At 28.1% G+C, this 26270-nt stretch overlaps 1 protein-coding gene across 1 annotated transcript in view; it reads right to left on the reverse strand.

Annotated features, from left to right (window-relative positions):
* Positions 1-961: 961 nt before the first annotated feature.
* Positions 962-26270, reverse strand: part of LOC134838222 (lachesin-like) — an 80314-nt gene continuing 55005 nt past the window's right edge. Inside the window, exons 2-7 of the mRNA XM_063853702.1 lie at positions 5592-5741; positions 5004-5522; positions 4792-4946; positions 2210-2356; positions 1240-1636; positions 962-1174 (exon numbers count right to left, since the gene is read on the reverse strand). Of these exons, the coding sequence (XP_063709772.1) occupies positions 1026-1174; positions 1240-1636; positions 2210-2356; positions 4792-4946; positions 5004-5522; positions 5592-5741 (1517 nt within the window). The 3' untranslated portion in view covers positions 962-1025. The remainder of the gene's footprint in view (positions 1175-1239; positions 1637-2209; positions 2357-4791; positions 4947-5003; positions 5523-5591; positions 5742-26270) is intronic.

The following is a 26270-nucleotide window of genomic DNA, read 5'->3' on the forward strand; positions in this document are numbered from 1 at the left end:
ATTTTTTTTTATCATCAATATTTTATTATTTTTAATGGTAGCGCTAAAATATATAATTAATAATATTAATAATTATAATCCTTATCATCATGTTTATCCTCTCGAAAAGTTTCTTATTTATTTATTAATATTATCATTAAATTTATTTATTTATTTTTTTACATCTTTTACACTCATATTTCATTCATAACTGCTCTACCTTATCTTAGTTTAATAATAAATTACATTGTTGTTGATTTTATTTATCATAAAACTTATTTTCTCCGAAGTAAAAAAAAAGTTTTTTTGTGAAAATATTTAAAATTGACAAAAAAAAAATAAACAACAATATTTGTTCTTGTACAAAAGTGACAGAAAAATTTTTCTTTTTATTATTTTAAAAATTATAAATTTATGAGAATTTTGTTGTTTATTTAATTTTCATTATGTTGGTTCAGGTAATTTTTTGTTTTTATTTAATTGAAACACACGAAAAATAATAAAAAGTGACAATTTTATTCATGAATGCACTTTGCAAGGAGAAAATTAAACCAAAATTAAATTAAAATGAATTGTATTGACGTAGTACGAGTAAAAACACATTTATTCTTTTATATTTAATAAAAAAAAGTATTGAAAAATAAGAGTCGTTAACCTAAAGACTTATGCTTATTTAATTATCATTAACACTGTCATTTATAATCGGTAGCTACATTTATATTTTTTTTGTTTGTCGTTTTTTAACAGCAACAATTTTTTAAAATACATTTTTTGTGTGATAATATTAGTGACTTTTACTTACCAACTAGTTGAAAGTGCTCCCATTTACGTAACATTTTTTTGTAATTTTTTTTAGTAGTATATAAAAGCATTATTTTACAATTGAAACGCATACGAAAGAGACCTAAAAATGATGTCCATTCATTCACAGTTAGTACATTTAATTTTTTTAATTAATTTTACGCACTTAAAAAAAGTCTCATTAATTTTTTTTTTCAAAGGTAATCTCAAGTGTTGGCTTAAAAATAACTTGCAGTACGAGATAATCACGTTGAGAATGTTGATGCAATTAAAATTGATGCTAAAGTGGTGATGGTGGTAAGTAAGAAGGTACATTGAATGCTTGTTGAGCTATTTAAAAATCCCTTGTCTAGGAGACCTTTGAGGACTGCCGGTTGAGCAGATGGTTCCATGTCTATTAAAAAAAAATTAAATTTTAGAAAAAAAAAATTTTTTTTTGTGATAAAAATTTCAATTTACCTTCAGAAGCCGTGGAAAAGTGAAAAATGGCTGACAATTTGTTCCATCCGTGGTCGTTGCGTGCCTGAACGCGCACTTCGTAGTTCGTGGCTGGCGTCAATGCTTTGATCAAGAAACTTCTTCGGTGTCGGGTGTTTTGAACGTGTTCGTATCCCGCATAGCTGCGATAACGGAAACCTTGTTCGTCATAAACTTCAGGGATTACGACATTTTCCCATTGATTGTCCAAATTCGAGCCACCGAATTGGTATGCATGCGATGGGATAATGTGATTTTCCTTGTCCGGGAAAGTCTTGGGGATTTGTTTGCGGTAGAAGAGGCGGTATTCGCGTACGGGAGAGAAACTTTGAACGGTCCACGTGATGTTGTATTGATCGCGATAGTGACTGACGGAGGGCTAAAAATTAAAAAAAAATAGTTTATTTTAATTTTTTTTTTAATTAATTTTTAAATAATTTTTTTTTAATTAATTTTTATTTAATTAATTTTTAAAATAATTTTTAATAATTTTTTTTATTAAATTAATTTTTAATAATTTTTTTAAAATTAATTTTTATAATTTTTTTTTTAAATTAATTTTTCAATTTTTTTATTTTTAATTTTTTAAATTAATTTTTAATATTTTTTTTTAATTTTTAAAAATTAATTTTTAATAATTTTTTTATTTTTAAAAATTAATTTTTAATATTTTTTTTTAAATTTAATTTTTAAATAATTTTTTTTAATTGTTTTAATTTTTTTTAAAATTAATTTTTAAAATTTTTTTTAATAATATTTTTTAAAAATAATTTTTTTTTTGTAATTTTTAATATTTTTTTTAAAAAAAATTGTTTAAATTTTTTAATTATTTTTAAAATAAGACAATTAAAATAGAATTAAAACAGATTTTAAAATAAACCAAATAAAAATTTTGCGAAAAAAATTAAATTCTTATACAAAAAAATTTACATTTAAAAATAATTAAACTTACCGAATCAAAAATGCAAATCGATGGAATGCCACTCAAGGTCAAGTAGCCACGATCCCGTCCAAGGTTGTTCGATGCCTGGCAAGTGTAGTTACCGAGGTCAGAGTGCGTCACATTTCGAATGATCAAACTGTACTTGTTGCCTCGAGTCTACAAAAAAATGTAATAAAATATATTTTTCTTATGGATCTCTCGTTAAAGAAAAAGTTTTTCACACGAAACTTTATGAACTTTTTTCTCTCTCTTTAGACATGCACTCCTGATAGCAGGAAAAGTACAAAACGAAACCACTTTTCAAACTAAGCCCAAAGAATAATCTATTTACAACAAAGTCTGACACGACATGAAAATTGAGTTTAATGAGCCGTAGTGCTGCTGCTGCATGCCGTTGCCGTAGAAAAGAGCTATTATGCTGCTTCTCCTTGCATTTTGTTGCATAAATTGGCTTAAAATAATTAACTTTGTTAAATTATTTTACCATGGCAGCCTGCAGTCTTGACACACAAGACGTTGCATGGCATGGAACACTCGAGTGTATTGTTTATTTTATATGAAAACTTAACCAACTTGATAAATAAATTAAAATTTTCTCTGTTTCTCTGTCCTTCCGCAGTCAAACCTTCCACGAAAAAACATTTAATTTACGAACAAGGTCCTTTTTGACAATTTTTCTACCTTTTCATATCTTTATCATTATATCAATTTCCTCTGACTGCGCCAGCAAAGATGTCGCCAATTAACCTGTCCGCCCAACAAACGTCAGAAATAGATGTAAATGACAATAATGAAGAGGTTAAGGACCACTCACAAACATGCAGCACACAAAGCAACACTTTTCAAACCAAACACACATAAAAAAACTTTTTTGCACAAATAATTCCCGAGTACAAAGATCTTTTTGTGGTGAACGTACAAACTGAAAGCAAATTACAGACAAACAGATTTGTCTAAAATTCATTGCTTCTGTCTTTTTTTTCGGATGAGAATTAATTGAACGAACAGATGAAAATATTCAAAATAAATTGGGCAAACATACAGCTTAGCATCACAAAACAATTTGTAAATAAAGCCTACACCGAGTAAAAGAGTGCCGAGCCGAGCATAGAAGAGAGAGAGAGAAAAAGTTTTTTAATTCCATAACCGACATGAAAAGTCATTGAATTAAAAAAGGTAGACAAACTTTTTATTTTACTTTTTTTGATTCAGCAAAATTCCTTTTAACAACGTCATTTTATTCATTCCATTATATTATTAAGGGCAGAGATGAACTTCACCACAAATATGCTAAAATATATGCAAATAGTCGTCTGAAAAGAACTGCCAACTGTTGATATTAAATTTTAATTAAATTCCTCTGCTTTTTCATGAAAAATGAATTATTTAATGGAAAACAAAGAGGATAAAACGCAGTAAATGCGACGACGATGACGCGACGACTGTCAATTATGTAATTTTGGAATTAGAATGGTAAACAAGATGTAAAAATTTGCAGTTTTTTAAAGTAATTCCGTTAATGGATTTTTTTCTGTAGGTTCAACGACATTCAAATAGAAATTAAGATATAAGGTAAGTACAACTTTATATTTCATTCTTATTATTATTTATTTCAGCAGGCGCCCTCAAAATTCAGCTCTCCCAGAAGGTCCCAAAGAGTTTCTAAAAGATCTCAGTAAATTTTAAGCACAATTGGAGTTTTTCATGATTTCGAATCTCGAACCGGCGACCTTACGCTCATCAGTCAGATACGCTAACCACTGTACTAAGCCTATGCCTAAAGTAATCGAAAAAACAAAAAGTGCTTAAAAAACTGAAGCTCATTCCAGAATTTTGAATATTTCGACTACTATGACGAATTATATCAAAGAGCTACTACCTAGTGGGAAATTCGGGCCTTTTGTAGATCCTCAGGGGCTAAAATAAAAGCCTTTTAAAGTTTTCTTAACAGTTTTTTAACATTTTGTTAAAAAAAAAAAAAATTTACAATAAAAAATAAAAGTAATGATTTCAGTCAAAAATTTCTATATTTTCCATGGAAAAATATATTTAATTGTAATAATTGTATCATTAATTGAATTTGGGCTCCAAAATGAAATTTTTTCAATAATGCTAAGTCAAAATCGAACTATTGAGCCATCGAGATTTTCATTCTTTGCTAGTTCTTTGGCCCAATATTTGTAGTGAAATTTTTGAGTAAAATAAATGACATCTACAAAAGACTACTTTAAAACTTAAAAAGGCTTTTATTTATGATGATGAATAATATCAATGAGCTACTACGACCATGAGACGATGTGATAAAAATCTCAATATTTCTATCAACCTCAAATGAACTTGCTAGAATTTTGAGGTTAAAATATTGTGAAATATTTTTAAAAATTGTCCTTGCCTAATGTGACGCAATTTCGTTCAAGAGTTCTTCGCAATGAATTGTTTTGAAGATGATTTTCAAGTGTCTTGAGAAAATAAACAATGGGATAACCACTTGTTGGTTTGTGTAACACTTCAAACGATCAAGGAGTAAAATCCAGATGAAATCGATTAGCACACTCAAATAAACAAGAAATGGAGATAAATTTAGCATTTACCTGTTGGGAATGTTGTTCCGTCGTGCCGAGTTGTGTAGTGTCTTTGTACCAGATTACATGCGGTTGTGGTTCGGCATGAACTACACAAGTCAGTTGTGCCTCAAATCCGACTCCAGTGTGTACGAATCCTCGTTCTACTTCGATTTCGGGTGCATCTGTTAAAAAAAAATGTTTAAAAATCATCTAAAAATCCTTTAAAAGTCAAAACTTACACAAAACATTGACGAAAATTTCGCGCGTGTCTGTTTGCCCAACCCGATTGTCAGCTGTGCACCGATAATGTCCGGCAGTGTGTCGTGTCGCATGCATAATCTCGAGTACATTTCCCGTGACATTCGCTTCACCGTTTGGCATTACGTTGTTTTTGCGCGTCCAAATTATCTTCGGTTGCGGATTTCCCGAAGCGCGACATTCCAACCGAATTGCCGAGTTCTTCGAAGCATCCAAGCGACTTGGTGGCGAAACAAAATCAATTTTTGGTGGCACCATCACTTCGAGCGTATGCACAATTTCACGCGGCACAATTGTTCCCAGCTGACACACATATTCGCCGGCATCCGAGGTCCGAACGTCCTTAATCTCCAAGTTGTAGCCATGCGACGCGCCCACAGTGCCGGGACTCGCTGTCGACGGCATGAGCCGATAACGGGGATTCATGTTGACTTTTACGGGACCCGCTGTGAGAATGGCAATGTCTTTCTTCCAGGCGAGCACATAATCTTCCGGTTTGTCTGCAAAAAAAAATATCAAAGTCATTAAGAAATGTGTCAAAAAAATGGGCGATAAATTCTCTACTTTACCAGTTTCATTAATTTTGCAGGGTAAGATGACAGTTGACCCAATTGCGATGCTGTACTTTTGTCCCAGCGTTAAAAATCCCGGCGTGTATTTGTCTTCCTCAATATAATTGTCTTGGTATCTACTACTGCTACTGGGTGATGTTTCGGTGCCTGCAAAACAAAAAGAGACTTTATTAAAGCTTTTGACGCAAACAATCGGTACGGCACAACAAGTTTCTGATAATAATGAACGAGCAAGTGCTAACAGGCTGTCAAAAGTTGTCAAAGGCAGAAATGTTTAACTTTTTCGATTTTTACAAAGTTTTGTGTTGGTTGAGTTTCCGCAAAAAAATTTTTACTTGAAAATCGTTTTCTTCTCGATTTTCTGCGCTTTCACATCCAGACATCATTTAGCAAAAATTAATTTCTGACCTTCAACATTACTAAAAATTTAATTTTAAAAATTTAACACAGACTGAACAATTAGTTCTATTTTCACAGAAATCATATTTTATTCTGAGTGTTCGTTACTGAGCGTAATCCTATGGCATAATTTTCAACGAACCAGTTTCGGTTGAACTCAAAATTTTTCGACACTGATATGTTATGATGTTCCTCGAAAACAAGTCCACCTCTGGAATAATTTACAAAATGCATAAACTCGAGTTGCGCAAAATTAAAAATACCACAGGGCAAAATTAATTTTAATATTTCAAAAGTTTAGTCGCCGTAACAACTAAGCTCTGAATTTTCTAGGGAACATTTATCCTGCACACAGTAATTTAACAGATTAGCAATTTACAAATAATTTTCTTTCGAAATCGTAATTTTTTTTCTCATTAGTTTAATTGCCTAATCATCGGTGAGCTGTGCGTGCTCGTAATTTTCTCCTCCATTTTACATAATTATTTATTTTCCAATTTTTGATTATCTCCTACTTTATTTATTTTTCGATGTTTATTTATCTGAAAGTAATTTCCTTCGCGTAAATTATATTCTTATTAAATCGAAACGAAAATATATTTCAAATGTTGGCGATATTCGGCAACGAAGGACAATGCCATGAACTAAGTACAAGGTCATCGCCTTAATTACCCCCAAAATAACAGAGAAAAAATAGCAAAAATAGCCAACATTAACTAACAAAAAAAAAAAGAGGGAGCGTCTGTCCCATCAGTTTGCCTAATTAATATTAATTAATGTTCGGAAGGTGCTCCAGATTGGGCATGAATGGAAACGCAAACACAAATAATAGAAAAACATATAATAAATCATTAACCCATTTTTCGTTGTCGTGGCGCAAAGGATAAATGTACAATAATAAAATGCCGATATGTAGACCATGACCTTTTTCTATTGTGTGAAAGAGCAACAAAAAATACAAATAAACAATCCTTAAATCGATTTTCTACAATTTCATGATTCAATAATAGTATTGGTTGAAAATCAAGTATTTTTTGTGTTGTCAAACCTTTATCGCATTTTAGCTTTAAAATATTTTTGAAATTTGATGATGATCTTAAGATCTTTACTGATCTTTTATTTAAAGATCTGTACTGATCTTAAGATCCATGAAAACTGATCGCCATCTTTAGTATTGATCTGTAGATCTGTATATTTAACATGGAGATCAGTAAGATCTAAAATACAGATCAACGGATCTAAGTGATCTAAAAACAGATCAAACCTGATCTTAAAAGTGTTTGATCCTTTTTCTATATTTTTTTCTGTATATTCAACTATATTTAGATTTAAGGCTCTGAAGCTCACGAATTGCTCGACAATTGTTGTGATAAATTTAAATATCAAAATACCGCCAAAATCTCTTTAAAATGCGAGAAAAATTTTCTGCATTAAAATATTCAAAATCAATTCAAACCAAAGTCAACACTTGATGATAATAAATAATGCAAATCTTTGTTAGGCTCATCCACTTCGCATCTCACATCTCCGTGTGCATGGAATTGTGTATCATGCATGCCAGCAGCCCGCATCAGACAACGAGGAAGAACAAGTGAATGAGGCAAATGAATAATAAATGAGTCAGTAAAGATATTGGAATTATGCAGTTGTAAAGTGGAAAATTGCACAAGAGACGTGAAATGCAGCAGCAATTCCACCAACTGAACCAAACGACGAGAACGAAAGAGAGGACAAGTGCTTAGAAAAGAAAAATTGCAATCCTTTTATTTAACACTTGACCTAGTATCTGGAGCAAATTGCATTTCTATTTGTTTGTTAGTAGTTCGTTTGTTTGTTTGTAAATCTGTTTGTGACTCGTGTCAGAAAATTTGCCTCAAGTCTGGGGATTTCTCTGAACGAAAAGTGCATAAAAATAGACAGAGTAATGCACATACCGAGAGAAGACGAGGAATGATAATAATTATTATTACAACAACTGTCGGACATACAATCATAAATTTTCCTATCTCCACTTGCACAATTTACCACACTACATTAACTAAAAGCACCTTAAATCCATGCAGATTTATTATTTATTGCACTTTCATTCATTCTCATTCTCATATTAAAACATTAAATAAGCTTCTTTATTAAAAACCATCATTCACTCTGTTTTTCCGGAAGTTTACAACACACCCACACAAACACACATAGACAGAGAAAAAACAAAAGAAGCCTCTTATATTCATGATCAAAACGACATGAATGCGACACAACAACAACATGGACTTGACTTGCCAAGAAAATTATTTTATTTACTCTAGATCTGTTTCTATATTCAGGGGCGGACCTACAACTTAGACTTACTTAAAGTCTTAGGGCCTGAGGAACTTTTTTTAGAATGAATTTGTTAAAAATAGACCAACATTGAGCTAAAACTCAAACTCATTATGAACTTTGTAACGAAATAACTCAAATTCTGCTTTACAAATCTTTTTGGGGATTTTTGTAGTATGTCAGTCTTAGATAAGAGAAGGTTTAGGACCAAAAAAATAAGAGAAATTATAGTAAAATTTTATATAAAATACGTAGAAACAAATTTGAAATTGAGTGCGAATTCGTGTAAGCAAACATTGTTGCGATCATCAAGGTTAACCGACTGAGATAGGCAGATCAGAACGATTCAGAAGGTCAACGAAGTGTTGGGCAACCAAAAGCAAGATGGATTGATTACTTAAAGGCAAAGTAGAGGGCGCCAAATGTAATGAACTGAACTGAATTAGCTCAAAATCTATTTAAATGGAACAACATTCTTCAACAGACCAAGACCAAGTGCTGGCTTTTAAGTCAAAGTAGTAAGTAAGTAAGGTAATGAAAGCCTCTCAAATTATCTTCTTAATCCAAACCAAGCAAAAATAGATGAAATTTTTGAAGGGCCGATACTTTTTAATTCCGTCACTGTCTCAAGAGATGTTTTTTTCATAACAAAACACTAGGCACTGTGAAAAACCTTGGGTACATTACATTTTCCCTATTGAGGTAGGGAAAAGCTAGAATGAATGCAAATTGTGATGTAATAAAGTTTTCTTCGTCTCCGTCTTCTTGCTGCGCTCGTCACTTGATCTAGATTAGAGAGTGAGTGTGTGTCGGATGGGATTTTGCCAACAATGTGAGAGTGAAAAATATTCAAAACATTTATCTTATCTTTAATAAAATTGCATGTAAGAAGGTTTTTTTGTTCCCATCTAACAAGCATGATCGAGTGATGAGGATTATCTCTTGTGAAAAGTTGGAGAAATTTTATCGCAAAAAAAAATGTCTGCCAAAAATAGACTCATACTCTCTCGAGGGACACAAAAAAAAAGAACGAGAACGAGCGCAAACATAGTGGGTACAAATATTTGCCAAAGTAAAATAAACAAGCTTCCAATTTCCCATTATTTGGTCAAGTCAAAGCAAATATGGGCACCTATGCAAGTTTTAGTGAGACGATATACGAGTACCCGATGCTGACAAAGCATGCGATAATTTAATTTTATATGATGTTGTTCATTCATGCAAGAGTTTTATATGCGCATTTGAGTAAAAGGGTGAATTTCCATACTTTTTTCCTCTCGTTTCTTGTCGCACTACTGCTAATAGGAAAATGATGACAAAAAAATGTTTCAAGGAAAAAATGTTCATTATTTACTTAAAACATGATACATGTAGGTTAGCGAACGGGATATATGTGCAAGAGAGAGAAATGGGTCGGAAGTGTGCCTAGTCAAGTGAATGTCAATTGAGTGAGTGATTCAAAAGAATTTTCACTTGGTCACACATTTTTATGTTTTTCTTCATCGCTCATAGTAAATGAGGCCTCATTTTTTTCCTTACCGCATTTCGGATTAAGAGAAAAATGTGAAATTAAGGTCGATTTTTCGTCCAATTTTTCATCGTAACGTCTGAGATATTTTAGTCTGAGACGTTATGATAAAAAATGGACAAAAAATGACCTTAATTTGTATTTCTTTTTTTGAATTTTCTAATCGACTTATTTAAATTTTATGAAAAAAAATTAAAGAGTTTTACTTTAGTCATCGATATTATCGAAAAAATTTAAAATTAAGAAAAAAATTAAATTTTTAATTTCCTACTTATTTTAGTTTTTAAAAATCCCGGGCTAAAAGGATAAATCGCACAACTGACATTTTTGACAAAATTGAGTTAAGAATGAGAAAATATGCCTTAAGACGAGTATTTTAAGATACATTGAGAGATTTTCAAAAATTTTTAAAAAATACCCGTTTTTTTCAATAGAAAGAATAGACGGAAAGGATAAATCGCACAAATGCATGAAAATTGGTAATAAGTCAAATATAAAAATTTCTCCAAATCGGTTTTTGTTCATGTTTTTGTGTTGTTTATGCTCTGTTATTACATAAAAAGTCAACTTGAACAAAAAAATTTGGAAAAATATTGAAATTGGAAAACTTAAAAAATCTCATTTTTATATGAAATTTTGTGCAATTGTGCGATTTATCCTTTTTCTCAATAAAAAATTTCCCAAAACTACCCCTTAGAGATTGGATAAAAAAATTTTCTGCACAAAAATTGTTTTCATAGGCCAAATATTTACTTTTGTAAGTTTAAAAATGAAGAAATAGTTTTTAAAAAATTTTTTACAGCTCAAAAACCGTAAAAAACTTTAAATCGATTTTTCTCAGTTTGTTAAAAATGTTAGTTGTGCGATTTATCCTTTTCGCCCGGGAAATTATTTTGAAAATAATAAAAATTATTTTTTTTTTATTTCTTATTAAAAAAAACAATGAATAATAAAAAAATAAAATAATTAATTTTTATCAAAATTGTTAAAATAATTCCTCAAAAACATAAAAAAATTAGAAGAATCTCCTAAAAATGCGTTTTAGTTAATTTTTACCGCAAAATTTGTCGAATTACATTTTTCTCAGAACCCAATTGAACTAAATGTGGTAAAGGAAACCAACACGCAAATGGAGCATCTATCAAAATGTTTCCGGTTTCCCTCATCAATACTATCAATTTGTTGAGCAAACAGGAAAGTTTGAGGGAAATATGGATGAAAGATGAATAAAAATTACAAAAACGGCTCAAAAGGACTCAAATTTGTTTTTTCTTATGACATCAAGGTCATTATCCTTTTTTTTTGTCCATTTTTTGTGGATTTGTCTACTGCCATGACAATTCTTTTCAATAAAAATTAAAAACAAACTTCAGCGAAGACATTGAAAACACTTGGCACGATACAGTTGCATGTCAATTGATGTTGAAATGGGTTGATTTTTTTTTGTTTTGTCTCATAGCAAAGTTGTTGCTGCTGGTGCTGTGCCTTCTTCATGTCTAAATCTGATAGACATTTTTTCTTGTGTAGTTTTTTGATGCTTTTGAGAATTTTGCTTGTGCCAGGCTTGTCACTCGTTCGCTTTGATACAAGACGCCGCCCGCCCGACGAAACTTTTGTGGTGACGTGATGGATGAATCCAGACAAACAAATGTATGCCGCCCACACGCACACAAAAAACCCGTAAAATTTGCTGAAATTTTTGTGCTTTGGCTTGTCTCTTTTTTGCGGTTTCGATGAAAGACCGAAAAAGAGACAGAATTTGTGGAAATGTGGTTTTACTGCATGAAATGCGAGGCAACTCTTTTTTTTTCGGTGAATTAGAGGATCGCCATTAAATTCATTTTTTAATGAAATTTTATATCCGGCGCCACAGCAGCAAGCACACAAACGAACGCATCATTAATTTGAATAAAAATTCTGCACTAAAGCATTTTTCGCAAGGCACATGATAAAAAAATAATCATTTTTTTTCGGCAGGAAATGTGATAACTTGGCAAATACTCTAACCTAATTACCATAATTTTTGATAATACTGCAGGAAAGTGGTGCAAATTTGAATTTTTTGGCTATATCAGGACGAAGACGACATAAAAAAATTTTATAACTACGTCAAATTAACAGATTATCAAATTTATTCATGTGAGGCAAGGAAATTTATTGAAAATTAAATGGCCTGTCTCGCATTTTAAACACTAGCTAACTGAAAATCAGATGCCTTGAAGGCGCGATGTGATATGCAAAAATTATTCGATCAAAAACCGATTTTAACACATATTTTTTCATTTGCGCGGCGGCGGCGGCGTCGATATCGCTATTCCACCCTTAATTTCTCCATCATAAACAATTTTTTAGATGATAAGATATTTTTTTTTGCTTATTTGGTAATTTGATATTTTAATGGAAAAAACGATAGCTAACGAGAGCTTGCTAGCTATCTGAAGCGATGGGAATAAGTGTAATATTATCATTTTTATTATCATTCATTTTTAATACTGAGCAAAAAAAGTCTCTTATGGTTTGGTGGCTCGTGAGCATTCAATATATATCTTTACGTTGTTACAACAACAACAAGAGTAAGATATAAAAATTTTTGAATAAAAAGAAAATTTGAGAGCGTCTAACAAAAAAATTAATTTTTTATGACTTTTTTAAAAAAATATAATTTTTAATTTAATTTTTTTTAAATAAAATTAATAAATTAATTTTTAAAAATTGATAAACTTTTTAAAAATTTCTTAAAATAATTTGGAATTAAATTTATATAAAATTCTAAAATTTTGTAATTTTTTACAAATTTAAAAAAAAAAATATTTTCATAAAAAATCTTTTTTTTTTAATTTTCCAAAACTTTTTAGTTTCTTCTAATTTTCTAACAAAATAAATTCATATTAAAAAATTCTTGAAACTTATTTTCTTCTTAAATTTTCTTAAATTTTTAATTAAAATTTTAATTTAATTTTTATTCCATTTTTAAATTAAAAGGAATTATAATTTTAATTATTTTATGTACCTAATTTAAAAAAAAATATGATTCATTTTTATTAAATTAAAAAATTAAATTAGGAATTAAATTTTAAAAAATGTCAGAATTTACATTTTTTTTTAGAAAATTATTTAAAAAATTCCTACTGTTAAAAAATTAATTTATTCGAATTTTTTAAGGAATTTCACAAATTTTCCTTTGAAATATTTTTTTTTTTCAACATTTCCCAAAATGCCTTAAAAAATATGTAATAGGCTCAATTTTGGTTCCCATCATCATCACCCACTGACATCAGTTTCAAGCAAAAAAAAACCAGCAGATAAGTGGGTAAAAAGGTGTTTTTAACGATAAATTTTTATATATCGTGGGAACGAAAACATTTGCAATTGACATTTTGTGCCTTTTTTTTGCTTCCAATAACCTAAAAAAAATTAGCAAAAAAATCCACAAAAAAATTATATTTTATTGAAAAACGATGTGATTGCCTGCAGTTCCAGACAAAAACTCGCACACAATTGTGCCTAAAAGTGGAAAAATGTACACAAACAAACAGCCTTCATTTTCAGGAGAAAAACAAAAAAAAAAAAACAAGAAAAAATGAGACAGAAACAAATAAGAAAACGACGCAGAAGAAATAAAATATGGTTCATTTTAAAATCAGTTTCAATTAAAAACAAACAAGAAACTGGGAAAATAATTAATTAGGATTTTTCTATCTGCTTTGCCATCTTTTGTTGTTGATTTATGATAGTGTAGAATGTCTTGCCTTTGCTTGTGCAGAGACGAAATGCGATACTGAAAAAGTATAAATGTCTATTTTATATAAATTTCATTTTTATCGTTCTGGCACAATAAAAAGTGAAGTGAGCAACGAGAAAAGTTGGTTTATTTTATATCTTTAAAAAATTACTTGTTTACATTGTTTCTCCTTGATAATTTTCGAGACACAGATAAGAAGTTAGTAGTACTGGTTTTCTTTCAAACTTTTTATTTTTATTTTTTTTTGTTTCAAGTTTGAAAAAATAAAATAAAAATTCTAAAGACAAATATTCATTTTATTTCTAAGAATTTCTTGGAATATTTTTGTTTTTAAGGAAAAAAAATTGAAAACAAGAAAAAATTACTTGTTTACTTCTGAACAATAAAATTCGAGCAACTTGCACTTTTTTTTAGCGCAGCAGTAAATTTAATTGAATTATCTTTCTTCGTCGTTTTATTGTGTTTGCCACAAGAAAGTACTTTCGCAATTGTTTCTCGGACACAAAACGAAACCGTAATAATAAGATATTATTTTCTCGTCTCGCAAGTAAAAACCATTTTATGTCCATTTTCTGATGTAATTGTAATACGATGTCTCTTACAAGTGTGTACATGTCGATTCCGCTCCCATATCCCCACACAATACACAACTTTCTTCTTTTTTTTCATGTATTACATTCAATTTTCTTGTAATTTACAACTTTTTTTATATTCCCTTTTGTTGTTCTTGTGTGCGCTTCGGAAAGTTTTGCGTTGCCTCCTGTTTTGTTTTGTAAACTTTATATCCAGTCAACTCATCTTTCTCGTTGTTCTCTATTTATTACATTATTTGTGTGTTTGTTCTTATGCCTCTCCTATACCATCACCGAGGGTAAGATGATACATTTCGCATCCTATTTACGCCTCCTGTGCGCATTGACCATAACTCACAGTCGCTCGGAGCCGCCAGCACGAACAACAAAAAAATTGCAAAAGTTTCCTTTTTATTTATAAATGAAAACTTATACGTACGTTCGTATCATGTCAATCAGATTTATTTTGTGATGTTGGGAAAATTGAAAAAAAGGCGAAAATGTAAACATGAGTTTATTGATGCGAGGAAGTAAGTCTCCGCTACACGAAATGGGGCCAAAACTTTTCAAAAGTTTTGCTTTTTTGCCAAGAGTTATAACCCGAAACAACAAGAAAACGAGAAAAAGAAATGAATTGTATTACATTTTCGGAGGCACAAAAAGAATAAATAGGTGAACTGTGCATTTGGTTTGTCTTTATTTTTGGATTTGGTCCACACTGTGAAACGAAAACCAGCATAAAATGCTGAGAATTGGAAAATTTGCTCGACATTTCTTGATAGAAAATATTTTCAAGTGTGGATAAAAGTTTGTACGGGAGTTATTGCGTCAGGGTACATCATAACAAGTAAGTATCATTTACAAGGAAAAGTTGGTCTGTGTGAATTTTTTGGGACATTTCCTTGAAAAAGATGAAATCAATCTTGAAGATTATTTATTACTTATTTACGAATCATATTTGAATAAAAAAGAAAACTTTCAGGCAGTTAAACAATAAAATTGCGTTTTTATTTGTTTTTTGAACGTTTGTTTAGCTTTGAATTTTTTAAAATTAATTTATATTTTTTTATATTTTTTTTAATAAATAAATTAATTAATAATTATTAAATTTTTTTTAAAATTTAATTAAATAAAAAAAAAAATTAAAAATTGTTGAGAATTTTTTTTTGTAATTATTTTTATTTATTATTTATTTTTATTAATTATTTAGTATTTAGGTTTTTTAAAATATGTATTAATTTTTCAAATAATTTATTATACCTAATTATGAGTTAAATAATAATTTAAAAAAGAAATTTTTTTTATTCAATTAATTTTTTAAATTAAATTATATTAAATTAATAAGTTAAATATTTTTTATCAAATTAATATTTTTTGAAAGATTCCAACTTGAAAGTTTATATTTTAAATAATAATAATAAAAAATTGATTTAAATATAAAAAAAATAACAAATGTTATTAAACATACTTAGTTTAAGCGTAATTTAACCTTAATAAAAATAAATTTATTTGAAAAAATTAATTTTAAAAAAATAAATAAATTTACTTGAATAAATTAATTATAAAAATATTTATTCAAGTTTTCGTCCCTGCAATTCTAAATTAAAAATTATTTTTTCGGAGAAATTCGTGTGAATTTTTTTTCTGTATTTTTTTTAATAATTTTTTTGTGAAACGTTTAAACGACTAAAAAAATATTTTTTATATCAAATTTATTCAAAACGCGTTTAAAATAAAATAAAAGTGGCTGTTAATCTTACAAAAAAAAATAATAAAAAAAATTGACAGCTCCTTGACCAAAAGATCAGTGTTTCATAACTTTGTTATTTGCGGCGGACCGTCATCATCCATCATCATCATAAAAAAAAGTTGCCTTTAATATTTTTTGATATGGGGATCAAAATTCAGGAGCACTCCTGACAATTCAAAATTGAGCACAGCTGGTGCTGTTATTGAACGCATAAACAAAAAAAAAAAATATAAAAAAGGGAAAATGAAAATCGCATTATCTTTTTATAATGTTTAGGCAACTCGGAAATTCTCCGAATGCAACTGTTTTCCTTTCGTTTTCGCAAAGTGCAAATATTCATACGCAAGGAATAATAATCCCGAAAATCCCTGAAGGAAGAATGGAGAAAAATAAATATTATCTAACACAACAATATATCTTAATATATAAAATATATTTATATAAAAATCACATAAAAGTGCCTGCCTGTCACACATGTGGTGCTATTTTTCGGTTCAAAATTTCTGCAAACACTTTTCGTCTTGCACACATTGAAAAAAAAAATAATAGTAGAGCTGTTGCTGTGTGTCCTCCTTGCTCGTTGTATAGTTGTCCTCAACAATAATAAATGCAGATAAGATAAATGAGGGGAAAAGTGTGAATAATAGCTTTTTTTTCGCACACACATTTCCACATATTGCACAGAGAAATTCTAGTTTTTGTCGCTGCTTCTGTGAAATGTGACAGAACAGCGTGAATATTTTTTATTTGGCCAAGAATTCTAGCGCGTTGTAGACAACTTGGTAATGTGGGGGGTTTCTTTGTGATAATACACTCCTGCTGACTTTTTTGTGCTACTGTGACAAAAGTTAATGTGCGAGGGAAAGAATATTAAAAGAAATTGTCACGTTATAAGGTGCGATTAAAGGGGCTTCCAGCCATGTTTTGCAAAATGTAAATAAGGAAAATGATGAAAAAAAAAACGAAAGTCATTAAGAAAAACAAAAAATAAATAAAAATTCGATACAGGAGAAAACAATCTAATAAATTGTATTTTAATGATTTAAAAAAAATTAAATATTTTAACGAAAAAATGATATTATTTTTTTTTAAATTTCAAATTAATTTGAAAATATTAAAAAAATTAAATATATTTATTCATAAATTTTTAAATAATTTCTATGGTTGAAAAAAATCCAACAAATTTATTTTATTAATTTAATTATAATTTTAATGAATAAAAAATGTATTTTTGAAAAAAATAAAAAGTTTTTTATTTTATTAATTATAATTAATTAATTATTATTTTTTAAAATTAAAATATAGGTAATTAAAAAATATTTACAAAAAAATAAATGTAAAATTATTTTCATATTTTTAATAGTTTTTATTTATTTTTTTATTAATTAATATTATATAATTTTTTAAAAAAAATGTAAATGATTTTTAAATATTTTTTTTTAAAAATTTTATTTTTTTAAATTTAAAATTATTAATTAATTAATTATTTTTTTAAATAAAATTAAAATATATTTTCTTATGCAAAATTAAAAAATATTTACACTTTGTTTTAAAAAAATGTTTTTAAATGATGTCAAAAATATTTTAAAAAAAATTGTTTGAAGCAATTTTATTATTTTCATATTTTTATTTTTTATTTATAATTTTTTTATATTAATTAATATTATAAATTTTTAAAAAAAAAATTTTTTAAATTTTTTTTTAATTTTTTAATAATATTTTTAAAATTTTTTGTTACTCACGGACAACTTTTCCAGTAAAAATTTGCACTTTTTTCCTCGAAATGCGTTAAAAAATTATCATTTTCACAAACAATAATTACAAAATGAAAACAAATATCCATTACCGACACAACTGAAAATTGTCAATAAACGCAACAAAATATCCAGATAAATGTACGAAATGTTTCGTCTCAAAATAAAAAAGATACAACCTGACTTGTCCAAGCAACGACAACTAGGACAAAAGTATCCATTTACAAGCAAACCAGAGAATATCACATGAATCCACATAATAAACATTTATGATAATAATAATAATATAAGGACAAAATGCTTTTATTATGATTATTATTACCGATATTGCATGGATATAGTTTTAATATTCCAGTGTCGGCCTATTATTATTAGAAAATATATTCATGTTTTTTGAACGCATGAAAGCACCGGATCTCTGTGCAGACACATTTTGCTCCGAGCTCCTTTTTCTCATGTCTACAATTATTAATAATATGCAAATATTGTATCAATATTTTAGCACACACACAGAGAAAAGTGCTACATAAAATTTAACAACTGTATTTAAACAAAAATTTTTGAAATAAATGAACATTTATACATATTACGTGTGTGTGTCTGCATCACAAAAGAGTCGAATTGCAACATAATATTTGTTGCCATTCAATGCGAAACTAAACGGAATAATATAAAATCATCATAATAATGTCTAATTTTCAAAATATGCTCAGAATTGGAAGGATTCCTTGTACTCTGTTTATGAATTTATTAATGCAAAATATTTAATCAGCTAATTAGTATTTATATTTATTATTGATCTGATAGGATTTCTTGGTCATGTTAGAGGCAGTGGGTTAATGAATATGATAAAATTTCGCAGCAACTGTAATTATTCCATTTTCTCGCAAACAATACGAGAAATTCCTTTGTATGCACAACAACGAATGTGACATGTGTACTATATAATAAACTGTCAAAACAGTAGCGATAATTATTATGAAAACAATTAACATTCCTGTTTGTATTGCTGATAAGATAGAATAATAATATATATTCGATGGTGGCTGTTTGTCGGACTGTTGATTATATTTATGATTATGTGGCAAGAAGGATGGGAGCTCTTGACAACCAGTGGTTCCGATCAGATAAGACGCCCGTCACTCAACGGAAAAAAGGGTAATAACCAATAATTTTATGAGTAGAAAGGTCATGTGAGTTGCGTCGTAAATTTTGAATTGTGAAAAATTCACGTTTCTATTGTTTTGATTAATTTTTTTTAACTAATAACTAATAACTAATTTTAAAAAAATAGTAGTTGATTTTGCAGGTATTTAATAAAAAATAAAACAAAATAATTAAAATTTTTTATTGATCTGTATGAAAACTTTTATAGAAATTATCAAAAGAAAAATTTGAAATTCTAGAGAAAAATAAAACTTGTAAATTAAAAAAAAAATTGTTTTTCTAGAATTTCAATTTTTTCTTAATAAAACTATTTTTAGCAAATTTCAAACTAAAAATATATTTAAAGAGCTTAATGGTCAATATTTTTTAAAATTTTTATGTAATTTTGAAACTTTAAAAATTGCAACTTTTCACAATTTTTTTTTTTTTTATAAAAAAATATAATTATTTATTTTTGCTTAATTAAAAAAAAATTATCTCAATTTTCATCAAAAACTGCTAAAATTGTTTTTAAAAGAATTTTCACATATTTTTAAAATAATTTAAAACTTAAAATATTTATAAAAAAACTCAAATAAATTTAATTATTTTCACTTTTGGAAAAATTATTTGAAAGATGAAATGTATTTTTTATATTTTTTGTTGAATTCTTACAATTTTCTTCTTTAATAAAAAATAATTTTCTAATTATTTTTTTTATTTATCTAAAAGCCTTTTAAAATTAATTTCATTTTTTTTTCTTCCTCATATTAAATTTTAATTTAAAAAAAATAAACTTTAAAAAAATTAAAAAATAAATTTAAAAAAAATTAAAAAAATAATAAAAATAAATTTAAAAATTAAAATTTAATTTATTTAAAATTAAAAATTTATATTAATTTACATTCCATTTAAATTTTAATTTTAACCTATTTTTCAAAAATCTATCAATTTCGCTTGTGACTTGCAAAACAAGAATTTTCCACAGTAAACTAGTTACTGAAAAACCATTTCATCATCATTATCATCAAAGTATCATGCAAATTCCAGGCTAAGTGTATAATTAAAAATGACCTGTGTGTCACCACAACAACAAATCGTTATTCTATTATATCATTCCACCAAAGGCTTTCATTTTAAAATAACATCCACAGTACGAAAGCCAGGTCAGAACGTCACCACCACGACATCTCCCCTGTGATTACACATCGAGAACAAGAGAGAAATAGACACATTTGAAACAACAACACTCCTAATTACTTATCGACTTTGTGTACGAAGCTCTGTGACATGAATTGTGAAGCTAATTGTTGATAACATTCAAATGATGCCACAAATGTTTAGTCCCTAATTAAACGCTACCGTATTATTATTCCTCCGTATACGGCTCATTTTCAATTTTATATGAACTGACCCCGTTTCGTCATAATTTTTACTTTTTCTGTTAAATAAATTCATTTCGAAAAAAAAAATATTTATGAAGATTTTAATTATTGATATATATTAACATTTTGTCCGAAAAATATAGCGGCTAATTAAAATTTTATTAATTATTATTTATTCATGAGGGTCCGGCGAAATAATATCATTTCGTGTTTTAGACCAAAGTTCGTTTTAATTGTTTTTCTCGGTTTTGTGTTTAATGGTGGTTTTTCTGACTTTGACGTAAATTAAATTGATCTAAATGCGCTGCTAAACGATTTCCCCCCACAATTTTTCATCTCCAAAAGTGGTTTGTATTAAAAATTTATGTGGCAAAAGAAATCTCTGTCATCGTACACGAAAATTTTCCTTTCAAAGCATTACCATGCAAAACACATGAGGCACACATTTTATGCAGCATTTGGTACGTCGTGATGCAAATCGGAGACATGCACACACGTTCAAAGATCATCATACATTTATGTAACAATTTTATCTGCCGAAGAAGAAAGTTGTCTTGGTGATTTTTTTTCTGCTTTTTTTGAGGAAAAGATGTGATGATACAGATTATATGCTAAAAATAACCACATTTTATTTTTATTTTTATGGCGAAATCTGAGCAAGGGAACAGACAATGGTAGCGAGGAGTGAGTTTGTTGGGGGATATCAACAACAATCATCGTATCTATTACAAAATTTATAGTCATTTGGGGGGAGATGGACAAGTGAATGTCAGCTAACCAATGATTATTGCAACGTAACGCATGCACATGTGGCAGACAATCATCAATTAAATGCTTTCAGGGGGCATTTTGATGGGAAATATGGAGAAGGGACGTCCAAAATTTTGAGTGATGGCGATCTGTGGATGAACTAAAACTTGGGCTGATAAATCATTTTTTTTGTAGAAAATGTCTAGTCAAATCTTATCAAAAAAACATTTCAAAAAATATAATACTTGAGATAAACGAAAAACCACGTGGTTAAATATTTTTATAAACCACGTGGTCAAAAATTGAAATAAAATTTGAAAATTTCTTAAAATTTGAAGAAACCACGTGGTTTACAAAAATAAATAATCTATGAGGATAACAAGTTACATGGTTAAAAATTTAAATTAACCACGTGGCTGAAATAATTTAAATTTAAAATTGTTTGAATTTTTTAACCACGTGGTTAATTTAAATTTTTAACCATGTAACTTGTTATCCTCATAGATCATTTATTTTTGTAAACCACGTGGTTTCTTCAAATTTTGAGGAGTAATTTCAACAACGTGGTTAAAATATTTAAATTTTTTAACCACGTGGTTTATTTAAAAAATTAGTCTTGTAGTTTATTTAAGTTTTTTTTTAACCATGTAATTTCTAATTTACGAATATAACAAGTTAAATAGGTCACGTGGTTAAAAACTTAAATAAACCACGTGACTAAATATTTGAATAAACCACGTGGTTAAAATAGCATATAGTTAACGAAATCAAAATGCGGTACCTTCGTTCGTCGTTTTTCGGAAAATAACTTTAAATAATTTCCTAAATGTATTGCAAGAAATCAACTTTTAAGGAAATTAAGAAGCATCAATATCTGCCACCCTTCTGTAATAAAAATGTTGCCACAATATTTGCAAACAAAACAATAATAAAAGGGGGTCCTTTAGACACACTTAAGATATTTTCCCAAAAAGTAAAATAAACATTAACAACAATCATGAACGATGATCATGTGTGGTATCATTGTTAAAATGTGGTGGCATTAATGGCATCATGATAAGATGCTTTACTTAAATAACGACTAAAGTATTCGAAGGAGGCACACGCATGGAATTTACATTTTTCTTTACACAAATCTCCTGAAAAAAAAAGAAAAATAAAGAAAAACGTTATCGTTCCGCGTCATCTTCGGATAATTTTGAGGTTATAAAAGGGCATGATAATGTCGTCGTCATATGTATTGTTACTACATATGCGAAGACGAACGATAAAACTTTTTCACTCGACTCAGATACGGGTCGGATGCGAAGAGAGAGCGAGTCTTGTCGGCCTTATTCAGCAGAAAATCCATTTCAACATAAACAAGACTTATATTATTACTATTATTACGTAACATCTCAATTCCATTATTAGCTTGACAGGCAATTGATGATGATGGTGCGATGCTGCTGCTGCTGCTAAAGTGTCGGTTCTGATTTTCCATGCATTCTCCATTAGAATAATAATATAACAAAATGTTCCTACATGGAGGAGTTTTAAAATTTACAATGTTTAGATAAGTTTTTTCTTTCTTTTCTTTTTTCAAAATCACGAGAATTTATCAAGAAAGAGAATATGTTGATGGAAAAAATTGCTTATCATGGAACGTGTACAAGTAGATATTGTTAGAAATTTAAGTGAATTAATCGAAAAGACGGAAAGGCAGTGAATGCGGATAACGTTCGATGCAAAGTGCTTCTTGTTAACATCCATCATTTTTTGTTCAGAGATGTTACAAAAATGGGGCTACTTAATAAATACAACAAAAATTGGATTCTTTTAACAAACAAGCTTAAAGAAGCTAAAATGTGTAGAATTAACTTAAACTTAAGAAAATTACTTTTTGATGAAAATTTTTAACTTGGAGACCCATTTATGGCAACAATAACCTTGTTTTGACCTTGAAAACTTTAATTTAAGCAAGTCTTCGTCAGCTGTCGTCGGTTGACAGACATCAAAAAAGGCACTTGAGGCCCGAACGCGAAAGATATCGCATCGTCGATCATATTGTACTTTACTTTGGAAAAAATAAAACCTATTGAACTAGTTAGGCTTGATAAGATTTTTCTTTTGATTAAAAGTATTAAAATAAAAATTGAATATTAAAATCAAAGATGTGAATTTTTATAACCAAAAGAAACACTTTTTATACGAAAAATAAAATAAATTTTTAAATTGTTGACTTTTAACGGATTTTATCAAAAATATCAAGTTTTATCAAATTAAATATTTAATAATAGATCTATAAAAATATATTTTTTTTAAATATTAATTTTTGAATATCATTAAAAAAATTTCTCAAAATTTTTTGAGGTAATTTTTATTTTTAGTTTAGATTTTATTTTTAAATTAAAACTATTTTTTAATAAAAAAATTGGACTCAAAAAAAATTTTTTTGGATTAATTCCTTCTAATTTTTACATCCCTGCCTGGTCTTGTTGTTCTTCGTGTATGACTTGCCGCATTATCATCACTCGTTACCAACGTAAATGCCTTTCAAGTGTCTCTTTAAAGTGTACTAATTGATGCACGTTCACATCCCTCATATCATGTCAATGCACATTATATTCCGTCAACGTGCTCTTCTAGTCACATCGTTGTTGTTGTTGTGAAACGTAATTCATGTTTATATGATGACATTAAAAAATTTACTGGTGCACTGACTTGTAAAAATCATCCTTTTAAAGGGCATTAACGGCGTTAACACACGGAGAAAAAGACGCTTCGCAGTCATCTGTCTGTGATGTGTCATTTTTTTTGTAAATGGGAGAAAGTCATGTACCTTGATGAACATGTGTTGTGTGTGTGCATGTCATTTCATTGCTTTTAAGTGCATTATAATTTATTACATAGTTTTTAATTTTTCCTTCGTTCCTTTTGAAATTATTATTATAATAAAGAGACACATATTAAATAATAAAAAAACGAGCGTCATTCAGTCTCACGTAACTTTAAAGAATTTTTTCATGTCAAAAAATCGTAACAAAGGATTTTTTGCGATGAAAGGGATCTGAGAGAAAATGTCGGGTGTTTGTAAAAAATTTTTGCAACCCTTTTAACAAATTCCATTTTATTTTATTTTATTTTTTATTTTATGAAATACGACAAAATCTTCACCAAACAAAATTTTCAACAATGTGCACTCATTTTTCATTCATACGCGCGCCAATTAGTTGATTTGTTATGTAAACAAGTTTGTGATCTATATTTTTGCGCCACGCAGGGAAATCATAAATTGTCCCAAATTCACTCAACCAAATAAAAAATATTGCCTTTTGTGCATGTGTGGCCGATATTCGGATGATACTTTATTGTAAATATAATATTAGTCCCGAAAATATCGAAAAAATAATGAAATAAAGAGGGAATCGGTTTCATTTTATTTTTATTTATTTTTTTTCCTTGATATTTAACACGAAAAAAATATAGAGCGTAAAAAAATGACACTCTACAAAAAAAAAATAAGTAACGACAGAGGATGCACTGCACACAGAACAAACAGTCGTTCTGTTTGTAATATAATAAATAAATACATGCCGACTATTTGTTCCCGAAAATAAAATTCAATAAATCATTTTAATGGAACGCGCGTTGTGTAGTGAACGGTGGCAAACAGTTAGCAACAGCACTTTGTGTGATGTCTCTTTTGTCGATATCGTCGCACACATTTCTGGTATTGTGTCAGGAATTCCGGAGTATAACAAGGCACATGTTTCAACAATTTGTTTGACGATTTATGGAATACTTGACACTCACTCAATATTTATTTTTTTTTTGGCGGAATTTTTTTTTTCATTCCAGACAGACAGTCAGGAAAAAAATCGTTGAGAATCAAAAAGCGTAAACCTGCATTTTATTAAAAAAAAAAAAAATTAACTGATTCAATTATTCCATTAAAGTCCATTAGTCAAGACATTTATTACGACGTCAAAATAATTGAAATTAAAACAGCCAGTGGCCGGGCAGTAACCAACAAGAACAACAAAAAATTATCCTCTCAAGCGTTATCGTTCCGACCCATCAGTAACTTATCCATTATTACATTATTATTGTTATTATTATTCGTATCCTGTTCACTTCCATTTTTTTTTGTTTTTTTCGGTCTCTTTTTCATTAAATTATATTCAGTATATAATTATCCTTTAATTTGTTTTTGCTCCAATTTATAATTTTTTGAGTATTTCGGTTTTTTTTTTTTGAGTTGCAGAGAAGATGGCACTTGGATAATAATCGTAATAATTTTCGATGAGAATAGTCCTTTTTGCCATAACCATTCAATTAGTGCTTTCAAAGTTTTTTTACGCAGTTAATATGGGAGACCCAACTTTTGTCGTTAATGACAAAAATTGAAAAACATAAAAAAGGGTTTTTGTCGTTTTTTTTTTAAGGAAAAAGGACTTGAATTAATTTTGGAGAGCTTAACGGATTCCATTTTTGTTTGACTCGGCAAAAATTTTGTCAATGTTGCTCTTGAGGTTAATGATTTATTTTTTGTTTATGATCTAGAGTTTTTTTTCGGTTGTTGAATTTTATTTGAAAATATTTTCTTATGAATTTTCATGAATTAAATTTTAATGAAAATTATTTATATAAAATATTTTTTTATTTTTGGAAGTTGCCAACAAAAATTTATCTAAAAAATTTTGAAACAAAAAAATATTTAAATAAAAAAATAATTAATAAATCAAAAAAATTAATAAAAAATTGAATTAATTTTTTGAAAAAAATAATATTTAAATAAATTAAAAAATAAAAAAATCTTAATTTTTTTTTTAATTTAAAATAAATTAATTTTTTAATAAAATTATATGCTTAATAAATTTTAAACAAAAAATTACAAAAAATCTTATTTTTTTTTTAAATTTAAAATCAATTATTTTTTTTAATTAATTAAAATAAATTAATAATTGTTTACTAAATATTTTGTTTTAAACAAAAATTAATTAAATAGTTTACATATAAAAAAAATAATATTTTTAAAACAAGAAATTTTGGTGAAAAATTTCTAAAAATAAAAAAAAAATGTTTTAAAAAATTAATGAAATATTTTTTTTGCTTTGGATCTCTGTTCTTATTCTTCATGTTCAATTTTTTTTCCTATTGAAAATTTAATGATTACAAATTTGTACAAAACTCGATAAAATATTTTGTGAAATTCAAACTCCTCTTCCTGAAATAAAATCACTCGTTCGTTAACATGTCTAACCAGGTAACAATTTGTCACATAACACTCTCAATTATTAATCATTACAACCTCCGTAGAAACATGAGAGAACATAACTCTTTAAATTTTGT

The sequence above is a fragment of the Culicoides brevitarsis genome, chromosome 1 (assembly GCF_036172545.1).
Source record: "Culicoides brevitarsis isolate CSIRO-B50_1 chromosome 1, AGI_CSIRO_Cbre_v1, whole genome shotgun sequence".
Classification (NCBI taxonomy): domain Eukaryota; kingdom Metazoa; phylum Arthropoda; class Insecta; order Diptera; family Ceratopogonidae; genus Culicoides; species Culicoides brevitarsis.